This window comes from Sinocyclocheilus anshuiensis, unplaced genomic scaffold (genome assembly GCF_001515605.1).
Source record: "Sinocyclocheilus anshuiensis isolate Anshui unplaced genomic scaffold, SAMN03320099.WGS_v1.1 scaffold393, whole genome shotgun sequence".
Lineage (NCBI taxonomy): Eukaryota > Metazoa > Chordata > Actinopteri > Cypriniformes > Cyprinidae > Sinocyclocheilus > Sinocyclocheilus anshuiensis.
In genome coordinates this window covers 663,747-682,687 of record NW_015536501.1, presented here as the reverse complement: position 1 = coordinate 682,687, position 18,941 = coordinate 663,747, and the positions used below count along the sequence as shown (strand labels likewise).

At 38.0% G+C, this 18,941-nt stretch overlaps 1 protein-coding gene across 2 annotated transcripts in view; it reads left to right on the top strand.

Annotated features, from left to right (window-relative positions):
- LOC107689072 (calcium-binding protein 1-like) overlaps nt 1-18,941 on the top strand; it is a 34,864-nt gene that overhangs the window by 6,299 nt on the left and 9,624 nt on the right. Inside the window, exons 1-2 of one of the 2 annotated variants that reach the window (XM_016486979.1) lie at nt 12,950-13,388; nt 18,156-18,314. The exons of the other annotated variant lie outside the window; for it this stretch is intronic. Of the exons in view, the coding sequence (XP_016342465.1) occupies nt 13,260-13,388; nt 18,156-18,314 (288 nt within the window). The 5' untranslated portion in view covers nt 12,950-13,259. Of the gene's footprint in view, nt 1-12,949; nt 13,389-18,155; nt 18,315-18,941 lie in introns of those variants that run through there. 2 annotated transcript variants of the gene reach the window in all.

The window sequence follows — 18,941 nt, the reverse complement described above, 5'->3', positions numbered from 1 at the left end:
GGCTGCAATATAACAAAGAGTGAAAAATTGAAGGGGGTCTGAATACTTTCCGTACCCACTGTATATCGAAGTCTTTTCGTACAGTCAGAAACTCAAGATTCAGTATTGCCAGGAACCAGGTTGAGTCGGTCCCAGTTTTGACACTTTTGCTCAGTTTCAAGCGCCTCCCAGGCATCATTAGTCTTTGGCTTGTAAATGTCATGCAGTCATTTTGTCACAACTCCTCAATGTAAGACTTGTGCAAAAGTTAAAAGCATGCACATTTCTTGAAGGAACATTCAGCCGTGACTGACGTGACACGCGATTGCGATGTCGTACAACATGCTCGCACACGCATAAGCTCGGCTCGCATCCAGAAAAGCCCTGCATCTTAATGCGAATGGAAACGCTGCTGTATTTATAGTGCCGCCGTGTCTATTTTTTCCTCGTAGTGGATTGATATTCCTCAAATGCAGTTTCATATTTCCTTATGTAACATCAAGGCCTGCATACAATCCCTACAGAAATCATTCTCCGCCAGCAGGCGCTAAATATAGCAGCTCAAGACCTGATTAGAGAGGAGAGGGGAAAGCTGTCTTTTGTGCTGGAGTGAAAAAATTCAAATCCATTAGCTGCCTGAAACGTGGCGTTTGAAACCGTGAAACTGAAGAGCGGATTCGAGCGTCGCTCATCACCCTGTCGAGACTGATCTAATGTACATGACAGAACATATAGCCACTTCTGTTTGCACATTAGTTTGAAAATGATCATCAGTGTTTAACTGATTGATAAGTGTGATTTTAATTTTATAATCAATCAGTGCTTTAAATATACAAGCATGTGTGTTATACATAGTCTTAAAAGAAGGTTTAAGGTTTAGTTTAGATATCTTCTTAAAGAACACGTTAGATGCTGAAATGGGGAATGAATAAAGGAATTAGGGCTAAAGAAATGCAATGAATTACCTTAAAATCTAAATTAAAATGTTTTAATCTCTTTCATCGACCAGAAAGGAAGTTTTATTTCTTAAAGTGTACATTCTTAATGAAACCCAAAATGAGCTTATTTAGCACCCTAAAATGGTTCTGCTATTGCCACAAACTATAATCTGAACCACTTACAAAACAATACATTTACAGAAATAAAAAAAAGCTTTTATTTAGAAATGCACACATTTCTTTAGCTTTCAAACTTTACACAAACTTCACACATGCACACATTTCTTCAGAACAAATTTCAGCTTTATATACTTTCACAAAAACATGCTAAAAGGGTAAAAAAAAATGTAATTTTGTTCTATTTAGAACAACTTTTTTTTTTTTTTATTAAATAATTATAAGAAATTTCAGGAAAAAAAGAAACAGTGGATCCTAAAATAGGAACTTTTATTATGGAATAAACAAAGAATAAGTTTAAAACAAACCCACCCCATTAAAGGTACTACACTTCTGCAAGAGGGTAAGAACAAATAGCACCAATCCATAATGCTTTGCAACATAAGCAGCCAATCAGAAATATTTACACAGTTGCACTGGGATGCTTAAAAAAATACATAAAAAAACATATAAATGTCAGTGCAACTCAGAAATGTGGAGAAAAAATAAAATTCAATGGGGTAAATCAGGAAATGTGATCAGGAAAAAAGCGCATGCACAGTTCCCAGTTGCTGCATTCAGAACAGAGAAAGTCATAATGTCACTGGAGCTGCCATGAGTATTACTGCCATTTTTCCTTTGATGACATACCTAAAAAGAAAGCTGACTTTTATATCATATGAGTTTTTTTTTATTAGTATTAGTATTAGTATTAGTAGTAGTAAACATTCAGTCCACTGACCAGCTCACAGGACATGAGACATAAATAAATATATGATATATATGGCATGAAACACAAAAACATCACGACATTGCACATATGCCCACGGTATTTTTGAATCCAATTAAGACAATGCTTCATTCTTTCCTGTTGATCTGATTATTTCAGGTCTACACCACTCTTTCCAAATCGATCAAAACTTCTTAAAGGTCCCCCGAAATGCTTAGAAACAGGCAGCATTACTCTATGTGTTGACATCATTTTAACTGAAACAGGAAGACAGGGCGGGACATATCAAGCAGCCCCGCCCCTTTTTAAAATAGCCAATAGCGTTCGTTTATATCACAGCTTGGGCTAGAGCTGTTCAGAGCCGTTGAGCTCCGTAAAGCCACATTTGACAGGGTATGCCAGCCACAATCTCATCCATATTGCTATAAAATATAGCATTCTGTGTAGAATTCAAATAGCTCCTATACATTTTGTGGTCTGCGCCGACTCGCGCATGTGATCCGCTCCGTGCTATCGTGTCTCTGGACCGGAGCAGAGTGTGTGTGCGGTGCGGTTGTCAGCGTGACACAGAGCGAAACCAGACTTCTTTTTTTCCTCAATGGAAAGCATATTTACACTGTTTGAATCGTTCCCTGTCCCCTATATAGTCCCCTACGTGCCATTCACTGTACAGAATACTAATTCTGTGGACAAGTAACCGATTCATCCGCGGCTTCAGCGTCTATTTTATAGTGTAGGGGGCGGGAGTTTCGGATTCTGGAGAGCATTTGATTGGACAGAAAGTTTGATGAGAAGCTGAAGTACGATGTGACGTTAAAAAAATTGTTGAGCCGTTTTGGCGGAAGTGACGAACTGCAAGCTTTGAATGCTTATATCTTCTAAATGCGAATTTTGTCACTGTTTTGGAGCACACTGCCTTATAGATAACCTTAAGACTAACATATTGATACTAACACCCAAAAAAACTTTAATTTTGATTTCATGGGGACTTTAAGATTGAAGTGTTTACATACAGTCGATGGTGTTTACATGAAGACTTCACTCTAAAAAATGCTGGGTTAAATACAACCCAGCGCTGGGTAAAATATGGACAAACCCAGCGATTGGGTTACTACACAGAAGGTTGGGTTAAACAATCGCTGGGTTTGTCCATATTTTACCCAGCTCTGGGTTGTATTTAACCCAGCATTTTTTAGAGTGTTGTTAGTCCAATTGAGCCATCAATCCAAACTAATTATTTGGATGCATGCAAAACTGAATTCCTTTAAACAATTTACTGAATTAGCATCATCTTTTTTTTTTAGAGTAGATGTTTTAAACTACAAGCATATCATTCCACAACATCTCCATCTGGTCAGTTTCCTTGACGGATTCTTTTCAGCGGCTGTGTGTCGCAAAAGTCTTGTGCTTTGCTCACAATCTTCTTCTTACTCTCTCTCGTTCTCTTGAGGCAGAAGAGATTAATATCCTAACGCTGGCATCACTTGGCCTGACTTACGTTCACTAACAACGAATTATGCCACTAACCCGCTTTTGGAGATGTGCTGTGTGCATCAAAAGCACAATTCTGTGCATCATTGTTTTCACGGTGAGATTTCAGATCAATGCCTTTGCTCTGCCAGCAGGGGCTGCCCGTCTCAGGCTCTCTGGCTCTCTGGCTCTGGCAGAGTCAGAGACACACAGCTACTTCTTCTGTCAAAATGACATTCTGTCACTCTTTGTCAAGTCTCTCGCATCCTTCCTCCATGCTAGTGCCAAACTGGGATGGATGCAGGAGATGGAGGTGCAAGGAGGAAGGAAAAGGGGAAGCGTGAGAGACCTTTATGTATTATGTAAAAACTATACAAGGCTCAGTGTTCAGAATCAGGTGATGCAGAACCACTTTAGCTCTGCCTCTCACTCACTTGGCTCCATTTGTGCTCATTCTTTGGGCTTTTTCCGGAGCATTCAGTCGCTCCCGCCCTCCCTCTCCAGCCCACTTGGATCACACCGACCTTGCAAGGGGTCTGAGGAGGGGAGAGATAGAGAACAAGAGGGAGGGCGGATGGCAAACGGAGGGACAGTTGAAAAAACCGGGCTTAAATAGATGAGCAAAAAGAGGATATGTGAATTACAGGCTGTGTCATAAATTCCACGTAATTTCTGTCTTCCATACAATTTCGAAGTCCTGTGCTATTTATAGAAGCCAATGTGTGTGTTTTTTTATTCGCCCATGGATTGCAGGGGAGGAAATGCAGAATTTCTAAGCCTTTCTCAGTCTGCGTAATGGAGAGAGAGAGAGAGAGAGAGAGAGAGAGAGAATAGACCTTGAAATTCCATCCTCGGCACATCCCAGAGGAACATGTTATTGCTTTGAGCTTGATCTTTCATAGCTCAAGAGACTTTATCGAGTTCTCACTTGTGTTTCATTCCTCAGGAGAAATAAAAAAGGTGATTCTCACAATATACAGGTCACATTTCACTCCAAAAATAGGAAGAAAGAAAATTGTATATATAAAATATAATAAAAAATATTATACATTTTTTTAAAATAACATTAATTATAGAATAAAAAACAAAATATAAAGTATAGAATTCATTTTTTTAAATAGAAGTATGAAGTATGCACATTTTGCTTAACATTTTATTTACTTTTGATTAGGGATGGGCGATATGGGCTTTAAAATATATCACGGTATTTATGGTATTTATTGCGATAACGATATCAATGACAATAAATCGTATTTCTTTAGAGAAAAGTATTATCTTTCCTATTTTTACCCAAAATAGGGTGTTGTGAGCATTGAGTACACACGTAATGTAAAGACTGTTTAATTCATACTGGAAGCCGGAGGGCGCTCTTGCACAGAAACTCCACATAGCCATAGCAGAAGTAATACTACTGACAATGCTCCAGGAGTTATCGCTGAATAAACGGAGACAGAGACATTTTAACTGATGAAACTTGAGGAAAATACTTCAAAGATTTCTTATCCTGTTGCGCCCTCTATAGGACCAGCGACTAGTCGACGTCAAGCTTAAAGCGTCATGGCAGAGCATTGAAGTCGACTAGTCGATTAGTCGGTGCAACCCCTAGTATGTGCTACTGTAGTACATTTATTCAGACCGATTTTTTGTGCACTGTACAGCCCTAACCAAACCAGTTACAGATTGTAAAAGGAGCTCGAGCTCCTCATTTAGCGATATAGGCTACTCCTCCTCAATTTCTCAATTTCATATGTTGACACATATTGCAAGATTCACTCCAAAATAGACACAAATTACGCAATTGTCGACATCTAGTATGAGTATACAGCATATGCAAACATTATGTGGATAGCAGCTTATTCAGATCATTTGAACTTGCAAAAATTCATATTGAAATAACATTGTTAGATGTCTTCTGAAACTCCAGAATTGGCATGTGGGAATTTTATAGTGTTTTTGTCATACCTTTTTCATTTTTGTCCCTATTCACTGGTATTGCATGGAAAAGAGCAAAGACATTTAGCTAAATTTCTTCTTTGGTCTTCTATGAGTTTGGAAAGAGCAAATGGTGACAGAATTTTCACTTAACCAAAAGGCTCCATTTGCTCTCCATTTGTGTGAAATTCTTGCAATATTAAAGAGATTCCATTTGAGATTTGTCATTCATACGGCATGTGTTCAGGTGCTTTTGAACAAGCATTCATTAAAAATGTACTAAGAGCATCTATGTGTTTAGCACAAGTCTTCATAACAACAAAACAAAGCGGCCCCCGAGGCGAGCGCTTGACACTCGGGTACGGCAGGTGAGTGCGAAGGGTCGAGCGCAGAGGAAGACGGAGTGAAACCAGAGCTAATGATAACAACACTTCTGAAGAGCTGTTACATTTTTGATGCTCTTAGAAGAACGTGAATGAATATTTCAAGAGAAATGTCTAATTCTGAGTGTAAATCCAGCTCCCCTTTGAGAAACCGACATGAAATGTGTATTAAAGCGAATAACCTATTCAATACTTCCCAACAGATCAGTGCACACATTTTCTTAAGATACTGTAATAATGTCACTTTCATTCTATATTTTTTAAGCTTATCTTTTCTTGTAAATGTTCCCAAGGTCAGGCATGTTTCTTTGATCTTTGATCTTGGAGGACGGCTCCTGTCAAAGCGTGTGTGTGATTTTGTAAGACGAAGCAGGAAGCACAAATGCCGTCAGCGCGCTCGAGATGAACATGAATCTCTGCTCGTCTTCCTGTCTCTCTGGCTGCCTGTCGCTGTGTCCAACAGGATTATCCATGACCTCACATCTTCGTTAAAACGAAGAAGTACTTATTAACATTGCTGTCAGAATGATCCGTTTTGTGCGTGTGTGGCTCAAACACTCGAGTTCCTGGAGCTCAAATGCAGAAGCGTGACGCCAGCAACTTCAAGGTCATGGGGTTTGTTTCTCTTACTGATCTGCTAAATGAAAGAAGAGAGAGTACATGTCATTCAACAACATAGTGCATTTAACATTTATTCACTGAACAGACAAGTTTAGCTGAAGAAACAAATGACAAACAAGTAATTAATCATAGGAAGTCGACAAGATTGCAGTATATTCCACTTTACATTAAAGGGGTCATATGATGCGATTTCAATTTTTCCTTTCTCTTTGGAGTGTTACAAGCTCTTGGTGCATAAAGAAGATCTGTAAAGTTGCAAAGACTAAAGTCTCAAATCCAAAGAGATATTCTTTATAAAAGTTAAGAGTCAGCCACGCCTACCTAAAACGGCTCGTTCTAACACGCCCCCACATGTCTACGTCACTATCTGGGAAGATTTGCATAACGCCGCCCAAATGTTCACGCAAAGAAAGAAGGCGTAACTTTTATTCTCGCTGTAGTATTGTTGTTGCTGCCGCCGCCATGTCATGAAGGCGCTGTGTGATTCGTTGTGAAAGCGAAACTACTTTGTTTGGTCTTCCAAAAGAGGACGATATCGCTTCATCATGCCTGGAGCTGATCCGTGCTGGTCGCTGAGGAAATACTTCAACTTCGCGCTGTGGATCGGCTTTCACCGTGGACGAAGCGGAGTCCAGCCCGGGGTCGTCACATGTGGTTACCGCAGGCATCACAATACGGTAAGGGACGTAACGTTTCCATCACACGTTTGAGGAATTCGGCCAATCACAATGCACTGGATAGCTGGCCAATCAGAGCACACCTCGCTTTTTCAGACCGATGAGCTTTGTAAAAATCGACGCGTTTCAGAAAGACGGGGCATAGAGGAGAAACAATAATGTACAGTATGTGGAAAATAATGTGTTTTTTGAACCTTAAACCGCATAAACACATTTCATTACACCAAATACACCAAATAATGTTCTTTTTAGCAGCATCATATGACCCCTTTAAGTATTCTGGAAATGTATCAAAATTAATAGTTTAAATGAGAAAGAATATCTGCCAATGGGGTAAGACAACTAATCTTGTTTTCTTACCCTAAATATATGTTTTATTATATTTGTACTGGAAAACTAGAGAAAAAAAGTAATTTTTGCAGCGGCTAAAATATGTTTATCTGAGACATCACACCTGTTTCTGCATTAGCCAATCAGAAAACATCATAGCACTTTTCTTCCTGTCAATAATTTTACGGCTATGTACTGACTGAAATACTAGAATACTGCACAGTACTGTATGTATTGTGTACTGCCTACTACTTTTTAAAAATATGGTAAAACATTTGTTGTAAAAATAGTATCTGAAACAGCATGTATATGCAACAATAAACAAGCTAAACATTAGTATGTTACACACTGTTGGCACATGATCTTGATCTTGCAAAATTAATACCATAATTCTGTATTTTTAGATCAGTTTTGTGTAAAATATAATACATTTCGATCAACCAAATAAATAATCATATTAAAGATGTTAAAATCACGGTTGATAGTATTTCATATATACAAATAAAAATATACAAATAAGAAGTTATTTCCAAATATTAATAATAACTATAGAAGTGTGTAAATAATACCATATAGCACTAGATACAGCATCTTAATACTCTTTGAGGTGTTTTTATTCAGTTTAAATTACCGCAGGTGTGGATTTTATGCAGATGTGACTAATAAAATGTAGTTATAATGACATTAAACATCATAACAATTGTTTTATCACAGCATTTAGGGGGCAAGTCGATTGTATCAGATTGGCACACTGTGATTCTGTCTATTGTATGTTTAATGCATGCAAAGCAGCTCTGCAAAAAATAAAAATAAAAACAATATTTTGTGTGATTGGCTGAAACAGATGATGTCACTGAAATGTACACGTACAGTAACACCAGCTAAACAGGTTGTGATGAACCCACAGCACTAAATCAGAACTGTTTATGTAACCTCGACACACTCCTGTAAGCACTACAGTAGTGGAAAGATAACTTAAATCGCCATGTGCGGATGATTTATGCATACATGCACGCACAGTTATGCGATTACGGTCTGAGCATGTATGGATATATGCGTGTGTGTGTGCATGTGTGCGAGTGTGTTTCTGTGCTGCTGGTGCGTGTGCTCTTGCTGAGTTGACGTTATGGCTCTGATTTCTGATTTCTGAAGTTCACACACAGCAAAATCCCCAGAGTTAAATCAACTCTGCTCAGAGTACATATTGTCCCAATCTACAGAGTGTTAAAGTAACACTGAAGCAGAGTTAAAGTTAATGGGAAAATGAAGCAATTAATTAATTGATGAGTGAGCATTATTAAAGAAAACCCGCTCTTAACAATGTTGAAGATGAACAACTACTACTCAGACTTTTAGACATGAAAATGTATCACATAATCCTCAACAGTGGCAACTCTGCTTCAGTGTTACTTTAACACTCTGTAGATTGGGACAATATGTACTCTGAACAGAGTTGATTTAACTCTGGGGATTTTGCTGTGCAATGAGCCTCCGGTGAAGAGGCTGGCTTCAGCTAGATGAATCGTCCTCACCGACAGAGAGAGAGAGAGATCAGCCATACATGAGTAAACCCAATAGAACGGCTGAGAATTAATCAGGGAGGTCAAATGTGCTTACAACGGAGATATTGATGATGCAGAGGAAAATGGATGTCTTCAGAGGTTGCTTTTTCATAGCTCAGGAGTTCTCATCGAACTGGTGCTTCTCATAAAAATCCCTTAGAGAAATTAGATTGTAAACAAATATTGACATACAGAGCTATAAAATGAATGAGAATTGAATTACATAAATAATCTAGTCTGCAGGGCGGTTGAAGATAATTTTTTTATGCATTTACTTGATATGTTCACTAACTCAACTCAACTTTGTTTATATAGCACCAATAAAAACAACGATTGTTGACCAAGGTGCTGTACAAGCAATCAAATATCAACAACATTAACACTCAGAACAACATAAATTACAGCACAGATGTAATGTGGTGTTTGGGTTTTGTTTTATGTTCATGTTTTCATGTCTTTTATTTTGGAGTTTAGTCATGGTCCTTGTTCTGTCATGTGATTCCCTTGTCTGTGTGTTATGTTCTGATTGGTTCTTTGGTTCATGTGTCATGTTCTGATTGGTTGTTTTAGTCATGTGTCTTGTGCTTATTGGTTATGGTCTTGTCATGTGGTTCTCAGTTCTGTTTGTCTATTGGTTGGGTTGTGTCATGTGACCCTTCTTGTTTGGTACAAATAGCCCTCATGTTCCCATTGTTCTTGGTCATGTATTGATGTTGTAATCTGCTGTCGGTGAGTTAAGTCTGTTCATGCCTTGTCAAGTCTGTTCAAGTCAAGTCTTCGTTTATTGTTTGGATCACTTGTAAATAAAACTGCACATGGGTTCTCACTACGCTCGCCTTCAGTGGACTGAATCATTACAACAGAACAGAGCTAACACCGCACAATTAACTACAGTTAAAAGCCAGAGAAAAAAAGATGGGTTTTGAGTTTGGCTGTAAACTCATTCAGTGTAGAGGCAGTTCTAATAGAAACCAGTGGGCTGTTCCAGAGTTTCGGAGCAGCAACAGCAAAGGCTCGGTCGCCTCTTGATTTCAATTTAGCCCGAGGAACGTTTAATAGACTCTGGTTGGAAGACCTAAGAGACCTTCCAGGATTGTGAGCAGATAATAAATCAGACCGATATACAGGAGTTAACCCATTCAGATAGTCAAGTCTGTTCATGCCTCGTCAAGTCTGTTCAAGTCAAGTCTAGTCAAGTCTTTGTTTATTGTTTGGATCACTTGTAAATAAAACTGCACATGGGTTCTCACTACGCTCGCCTTCAGTGGACTGAATCATTACAACAGAACAGAGCTAACACCGCACAATTAACTACAGTTAAAAGCCAGAGAAAAAAAGATGGGTTTTGAGTTTGGCTGTAAACTCATTCAGTGTAGAGGCAGTTCTAATAGAAACCAGTGGGCTGTTCCAGAGTTTCGGAGCAGCAACAGCAAAGGCTCGGTCGCCTCTTGATTTCAATTTAGCCCGAGGAACGTTTAATAGACTCTGGTTGGAAGACCTAAGAGACCTTCCAGGATTGTGAGCAGATAATAAATCAGACCGATATACAGGAGTTAACCCATTCAGAGCTTTAAAAACCAGCAGCAGGACTTTAAAATCAATTCTATAACGCATTGGGAGCCAATGCAAAGATATTAATACACCAGTAAGGAGCCTAGCAGCAGCATTTTGTACCATTTGAAGTCAATTAAGAGATGCTTGATTAATACCCATGTAAAGGGAATTACAGAAATCGAGCCTCGTTGAAATAAAAGCATGAATGACCCTTTCAAAGTCCTTAAAAGAAAGAAATGGTTTCACTTTAGCTAAGACTCTGAGATGGAAAAAAAGCTGGTTTTGACTACTGTACTAATCTGTTTGTCAAATTTGAGAGCACTATCAAAATAGACCCCCAAATTCTTCACTACTGGTTTCACACAGGAAGACAAATGGCCAAGATTTAAGCCAGGGGAGTTAGCAACTTCTGATGATTCGAAAACTATAATCTCAGTTTTGCCTTCATTGATGTGAAGAAAAATTTAGGGACATCCAGGCCTTAACATCAGCTAGACACTAACAATCACTTGTATCTTACTCCCTAACCACCCAGCATACAGCTTAACCAGTTGCTAAATACATCTAAATATTAGTGCATGTTATAAAAATTTTAGTTATTTTGAGTGCGAACATTAGGTTTGTTATAGGTTGCACCCTATTCACAAAACACAATTAATGTGCTATTATAGCCTGCAGAAAGGGGGCAGTAGTGATCCCAGCCTTGGTGATTCATCAAATAATGATCCCATGATGGATAGGAGCATATAAGATTAATTTATAAAATATATAAGATTATTTTTATAATAATTTATACAAGTTACAATAAGGCAATATAAAAAAAGGAATACAAAGAACTGAAGACTGTAAAAAATAAAATAAAAATAAGATTTACATAAAGTAACAAACAAAAACAACATAATACCATACAAATGCCAGAATCTTTAAATAAATTAAATTTAAATAAACTTAAATAAAATAAAATAAATTAAAAATAACACTCTCCTTCACTTTTCATTTAGTAAAACTAAAAAATGTACAATGGGTTAACAAATGCACTTACATGTATAATTTTTTCTTTAAAAAAAATAAATAAATAAAAACTGCATATGTACATCTTCAAGTAGTACACCAAATGTTATGTCATAAACTCAAATGCCAAATTAACTGAATTTTTAAGCCAATCATATGTTAGACCAAAAGCCACTGCTAAGACGAGCATTAGAACCAGGCATATATCCATATTTTAAAGAGCCAAATCACCTGCTTGTGTTTCAATAGTGGGTGTGTTTGTGCTCTCACCTGATTTGCATAAATAATTTGCTACTATGCTAAAACAATGGATGTATCTTATCCAAATAAACATCACTATAATTTTTATTGAAATCCCCTCTCGGTGTTTGATCAGGGATGCACATTTTGGCCAATAACCGATAACTGGTTTAATTTTTGAAGCTGATAATGATATATTGGCTAATATTAGATATCAGTCTAGATTTCTAGAGGATGATGCTTCAAATGTCATCAAACATTCCCAGTGGAAAACTATTGGGACAAAAAAAAAAATTATGCATGCTAGCTTTCTTATAGGCTATTTATAATCTTGGCGTTTTGGCCAAAAGTCTCCATTTGCTTTCTATTTCATATCACTGCTGTCTAGGAAATACATTCAAGATGTTAAAGAGATAGTTAAAAAAAGACAATTCTGTCATCATACATACTGTAAACTGTGTGACTTCCTTTCTTCTGTGGAAAATAAAAAGATATTTGGAAGAATGCTGGAAACCCAACAGTTTTGGTGACCATTGACTTCCACTGCATGGTCAAAAAACACTAAGACATTTCTGAAAATAACGTCTATGTTCCACAGAAAAAAGCTCATACAGACTGACATAGAGGAGAATAAATAATGCCAAAATAAATACCGTATTGGCCCGAATATAAGACGACCCTGATTATAAGACAACCCCCTTTTATTTGGCACCACCTATTGTTGTGGGTGTATTATTGACATGTCAAAGTATATAAGACGACTGCGTTTTTTCAGATGTATTTCCAAGAAAAAAACATCGTCTTATATTCGGGTCAATACGGTACATTTTTGAGTGAACTATCCCTTTCCAGAACTAATTTTTTTTTGTTTCTTATAAATATAATGAGATGTGTAAAACAGACAGAGCGAGGTGAGAGCGGAAACAGGAAACGATTGGGCTCAGTGGGCGAGTGCCAGCTCAGCAGGTGAATTCTGGGAAGGGCTTCCTGTCCTCCCCTAATAACCTGCCGTGGCCTTCGAATGGTGTGCTGCGATTTGGCAGCCTTGGCGCATCCATGCCCGGTGCGGCCCAACCTCACCTTTTCACATGCGGCTTATGTGTTTCGCCGGCCGGTGTTTGATCTGAACACTGGACGGCACGACTACATGCCAAGTGTGTGTATTTTTAGCTCCATAGCCCCACATCCGCATGTGTGTAATCGACTGTGTTTGTACACGCACGCTCGCCAGTGTGTGTGTTTTTAGATTAGTGTCTTCAGCATCTTGCTCGGGGGAAGGTGATACGCTCGTCCGCGCGAGCCTCTTTGTCTGTTTTCGCCTTGTTTGGATGGACGGCTTTAAAACTGAGCAGCTGAGAGTGAGTGAGGGAGAGAGAGAAAGAGGGAGGGAAGTGAGTGAAAGAGAGAGTGGGGAAAACGAAGGGAGGGTGAAAGGGAGAGAGAGAGAGAGTGCAAGCAAGTGAACAAGCAATCTTGGGTTTTCTCTTCTGAGCAGCCCTTCACACTGAGACACATGTCTCCTTTTTCTGATCCCTCCATCCACTTCTTCACTCCTCCCATCCTGTCACCCTGACGCCCTGCATCGCCACCCCTGGATCATCTACATCCTTCCCGTAAAATCCATCTTTCCTAGAAGATAAGCCTGCAGACCTCATCTCACCATCCATAATCCATGCATGGAGACATGTGGATGCTCACACACGCGCACAAGCGGCCGCATTGACTCTCAAGCGCGTAAAATTAGCAGAAGGGACTTTACTATGGGAAACTGCGTTAAATCGCCGCTTAAGAATTTCTCCAAGAAGGTAAGATGCTCTGTCTGATAGCTGAGAGTGTGTGTGTGTGGCATACAGACTTGACCCAGACTTGGACTGTGTTGCATGGACTGTCAGAGAGTTTAATAGAGTTTAAATGGAGTTTAATAGCCATGCTCTGAATTTCTCTACACAACTGTATACAGTATCATCATGGTATTCTCAAAGAACACTCTGGACTGAGTGAACCTCATCAAATTGTTGAATTTAGAGTTTGTGCATGCTACTGTAGACAACTAGCTGTTGTATTTTGCTTGAAAACCTAATGAAACCAAGCAAAAACGTTAGTATAAACAGACTTGTCCTGCATCAGGATGTTTTGTGTTTGGTTGCTATCTTTGACCTTGGAAGTTGTGTACGTTAATACGTTTAATGATATCCTAGATCACACTGCTTTAATGTACTTGCATTTAATGAGAGTAAACCGTAAAGTTCTTGACAATGACGTTAGAAGTAGCTTCTGAAAGTTCTCCGAAGTTCTTCTCAATCATCTCTAGATGACTTGGGATGTATGCGCTCAAGGATTAGCGCTGGCACTTGCTAAGAGCTCCTCTCCCGGTGTGCCCAATGGCACAGGTTTCTTCGGAAGAATGTACGAGCTGGCACCTTACAGCCTTGGCAACAGATGGAGTGTGAAGGTCATGTGCAAATATAGTGTGGATGTTTGCAAAGACACATATGTGCATGCATCATGCTGCCATCACATTATAAAGGCTTTACCAATAGTAGCATAGAAGATTAGGCTCATGGCAAGATTCAGTATATGAGGCCAAATGAAACCGCTAGTGTGTGTCTGTAAGTGTATACCTCAATTTTACCCACCAGTCGGATGCTGATTACTTTAGCTGCATGTGGTAGGACAGGATAACAGGAATGGAAGAGAGGGGGAAAAGAAGATCTAATGCAAGAATATGATACTTTAATTCAATAAAATCAATTTGATGTCAACATAAAAACCTGTTTTACTTACGTAATCTGTATTTGCATGTAAAACAGGATATTCAGTTAGAAAAAAGTGGGACTTTGGTTATTTAGAAACTGATTGGATTGTGAAAAGTCAGATGGCTGGAGGGGAGGAGTTGAACAAATAAGGGATACGTGAAAGGAAAGTTGTTTCAGAGGCAGAGCAAGTTTTTATATTTTGATGAAAGATTCAAATTGCTGCATCCCAATTTGCCCTATATATACTATGTATTCACACTTTGTGAAAGAGAAGTGTGTAGCAGAAGAGAGGCAAGTATATTTTCTTTATCTATATTTATTATATATATTTTCTTTTATTTCAGCTACATTTACTATTTTAATAATTTTAGTTAACAATAATATATTACTCAACAACTTGTAGAGAAAAGTATTGTAGAGAAAAGAAGTGGCACATTGATCTGCCAGTCGTGGATATTTTTGCATAATGATGAATTTATAAGTTAATGGCCAAACGTCTTTTCATCAGATTAGATGCTGTTTATTAATCACCCAAATTCCTTTATTTAAAGCTCTCTACTGTATGTCTCGCACATCCACCATGTTTGTAGTTTTTATAATTTTGTATTTGTGTTTGTAGTTCTGAACAGCATCCTTCTCCAAAGCGCAATGGGTTGTGGGCAATATTAGCCATTAGAGTGTGGGTGGATCTGCACTTCAAATTTTCAACGGAAATGGTAAAATATGCGGTACCTTTGGGATACTCATTCAATATACTACAATTTGGGGCAAACAGTGTCTGTTCAACAAGCTGACAGAAGTCGATCCATTTCTTTGTTGGAAGCTTTTAAATGACAGAGTATAATTGTTGTCATTATAAATATTCATTTTTTGAAAACTGTAATGTAGAAAGCGCTTATGGATTAAGACAGTGATATTTAAATTTCATATTTTGGGCTCATCTGTTTTTCTGCACATATTATGCTTTATTAGTAAGATGTGTGTACTGTCTCGGTGCATTAAGCATGTTCTTATATGAGAGGAAAATGCTTAACGTGTAAATAAACGTGTTGCGTTCACATTTTGAGCTTATATGCATATCTGCACATAGTATATGCTTTACAATTTTGTCTTTATCACTGTCTTGGTACATTAAGCCACTTTAAGCATTTAAGAAAGTCCCCTGTTCAAGTTCTGCTAATTCACAAGCCTAGTGAGAGTCATGCTCGCAAAGAAGGTAATGTTGACTATTAAACCAACAAAATCAAAACTTGAGTGAATTGAGTGAGAGTCAGTGGGTTTAATCAGTGACATTAACAGATTTACTATTCGGCGTCTTCTCCTTCCCTTGGAGTTTTTACACATAGAAAAGGCGAAAAAAACATATTGCATTTTCCAGTTTTCTCTCAGAACGATGATCTGAGTTACTATTGCAATTCTCGATGCAGCATGAATGACATACTGTACACTGGTGACATTTTTCACAATCACGACAAACAATCAAATACTGCCCTAAACTCAATAGCGGAAAGGCAGCGCTATCCTGCAAGTATGGCAGATAAACAAAGCAGTTTCCCAGAACTTCCATAGTATTTATGGATAGTATGCAAACTGGTACACAGCTAAATCTTTTTTATATATATTTTGGAAATATGTGAAAAACAGATTTCCAAAGATAATTATTGATTTCATTAGTTTTGATTTATTTCTTTATTTTTTTTAAGATCTATTTTTAGCATTTTTTGCCTTAATTTTGATAGGACAGTTAGTTGACAGGAAGATAAGTGAGAGAGGGTATGGGATCAGGAAACGATTTTTCAGAAGCTGCTTCTCGATAAGCTATCTGTTTGGTTGTTAGATAACATCTGTCTTCTCTTTCATTAACCCATGGGTCTGTGTTTAATTGGAGAGATGCTCTTTATGTGTTTGTGAGTTATATTCTGCGTGCTCTTCACCTTCTCTGCCTGTCTGCTAATTGGTCATTATAATGTGCTGGCTGACTGGTTTAATTCTTATCCTGATTAGCCCTCTGCTAAACATGAGCAGTTTTACGTTTTCAAAACATACTAGCCTTTTAGGTTATTTGAGGATCTACTCTAATATAATGATATTGGTTAACCCACATCTTCACCCTTCGATGATCAAAATGCCAAAGATTCATTTGTTAGAACAAGTCGAGAACCACTTGAATTTGCTTTTAAAGCTGTCTTAAGCGCAGCTTGATCATTTGTTTTCATGGCAGCAATCAAATGGCGTAGTATTGCAGCAGTGCGCCGCGAGTATGAAAGTGGATGAATTATTCAGTTTGAATGATATCAGATCTTAAAGGTTCTGTCAGTTGCTGAGAGGGAATAGAGAATAGAGGGCAAAGTATGGCTCGATGTGATTTACCCAAGTAGGACATGTTCCTGGCTCAACAGCCCTTGTTGGACTCAGAACAATCTTCCTGTCAAACAACCATTGCCCTAATGGTACATTTCATACAAACTCGGATGTGGGATATTGTGACCCGTTATCTCTGGCTTCCAAATATATAGCATGCGGCTGTCTGATGCTTGCTATTAGAACCATAAATATTAATTTACTGAATCTTTACACACTTTAAGGTAGGAACTTTGACTCATTGATGCATTTTATTTGTTTAAAAGTAAAAGTTTATTAGTAATTCTTTGGGTGCCACTATGTTCATGTCATACAAACTTAAAAAAATATGATTAAAATGCGAATATGAATGTTGTGGCCTAATTTAGGTTTTTCCACATTTTGTGCATGAAATCTAGCGATAAAGGTTTCAGAAAATTCTCATTTAGCAGGTTTATGAGGAGACAGCCTCGTGCGCCCAAACTACATTTCCCATCATCCTTCTTGGCAGCTCAAGAACGCTAATGGTGTATTCACCAGTTAGGAAGTCATAATTATGCCATCAGATGCGTTTATAAATCACTTTGGGTGGAGCAAGATGATCATCACCTTTTCTAGAAAAAAATACAAGAATTTTTAACTCTATTCTACTAAATGATGAATAAATAATTTTCTTTTGGTTTGTTTTTGCTTTATGTTTTTATTCAATTGATGAAGGTGCTGTAAATTGAATCTTTATATATTCTATCATAGTTGTACAGTACTATTGTATTTTGTACATGCAACTTAGCTAGTCTTATTGTAAATAAGAAAACAATAATTCCATTAATTTCAACAAATTCACCAGACACTGTATTTATTGCGTCCACCATATTGTCCTCACTGACACACCACCAATTCGGAAACTCAGGGCTTAAAGAAAGTAGAGTTTCTGTAATTATGACTTTGTGGTGGCGTTCATGTGCATTCAACTCATAAAAATGATCTTTCCGACATGATTTGAACGCACCATTAAAAAACATCAAACACTGATTACACACTACCGCTTCCTCTTTCTCCTTTATGTTACATCGGTGCTAAATAAACCTTCCTGTGTTAGTCAGGAAGTGAAAAGGAGAGAGAATGAAACATGAAACTGTCAAGAGAATCAATTTTATTCCAACTATAATCACTCATAAATAGGAACTTCCCAGAAGGAACTGAACGGAAGAATGCTGATCCAGAAACATTTTGTACTCGGGTAAATTACATTAAGCACAAAGTCTGAAGGTAGAGCTCAGCTTTGTTTTCTGTCTGATGCAGAAGCACGTAACAGAAACAACCAATCGATTGACCTGACAGCTGACTGAAATGACTGACTGACCCGTCCATCCAATGTGTCCGGCAGAAGACCGTGTAGTTTCTAATTGTGTCTTTACCCCACGTTCCTTCTTCACTTACTTGTTTGGAACTGCTGGGACATGACGCCGCATTCAGGACCGGAAGCGCAGCTACAAAGCAGTGCAGTCATGTGATGAAGGGGTGACATCTGGAGAGGCCCTCCTGGCCTTGGCTCAGAACTCAACATACATGCACAATGTACTCGGGCCTGCCTGCATCTTCCTCCGCAAGGGCTTCGCTGAGAGCCGGAAGGCTGTACGTAAGTCTGGACATGCACATCTACACACACATTAACGTAAAAACAAGTTCTCACTTATCTTGTAAGTGGAAATTTCAGAATTCAGAGCAACACAGTATAGGCACTGAACATTATATCATGCATGGGACAAAGTACAGTTATCATCACTAAATAAAGTCTTTTATTATCCTGAAAGAGTTTATTTTGCAGTATTTGACTGGCTGACTTTTCAAACAAAATAAATATACATTTTATTATTGATTTAAATTGAAATACATATAAAAATTGGTATGAAGTTTCTATATTTATAACAAAATATTACACGATATTACTACATTATTGTAGTACGATTCACTATTGCTTTTCTTGTGGTGTGACATTCTATGCTGTCTATTTGAAACAGTATTTTTTTGCAATTCTTGTATAATTCTTTATGCAAACAGGTTTTATGAGCTCACTGAGAGCTTACGTGTACTTAAATTGTAGATATTGTCCATATAAAATGGACTGGATATGAAATGGATAATAAAGGGAAAAAGTGTTTAAAATTATGACAAATAGGACTTTCAGCCTTTCCCTGCTGTTGAATCTTCAGCGGTGCAGCAAAAGAAATCATTATTACCTGAGCTGTGAATGTAATGCAA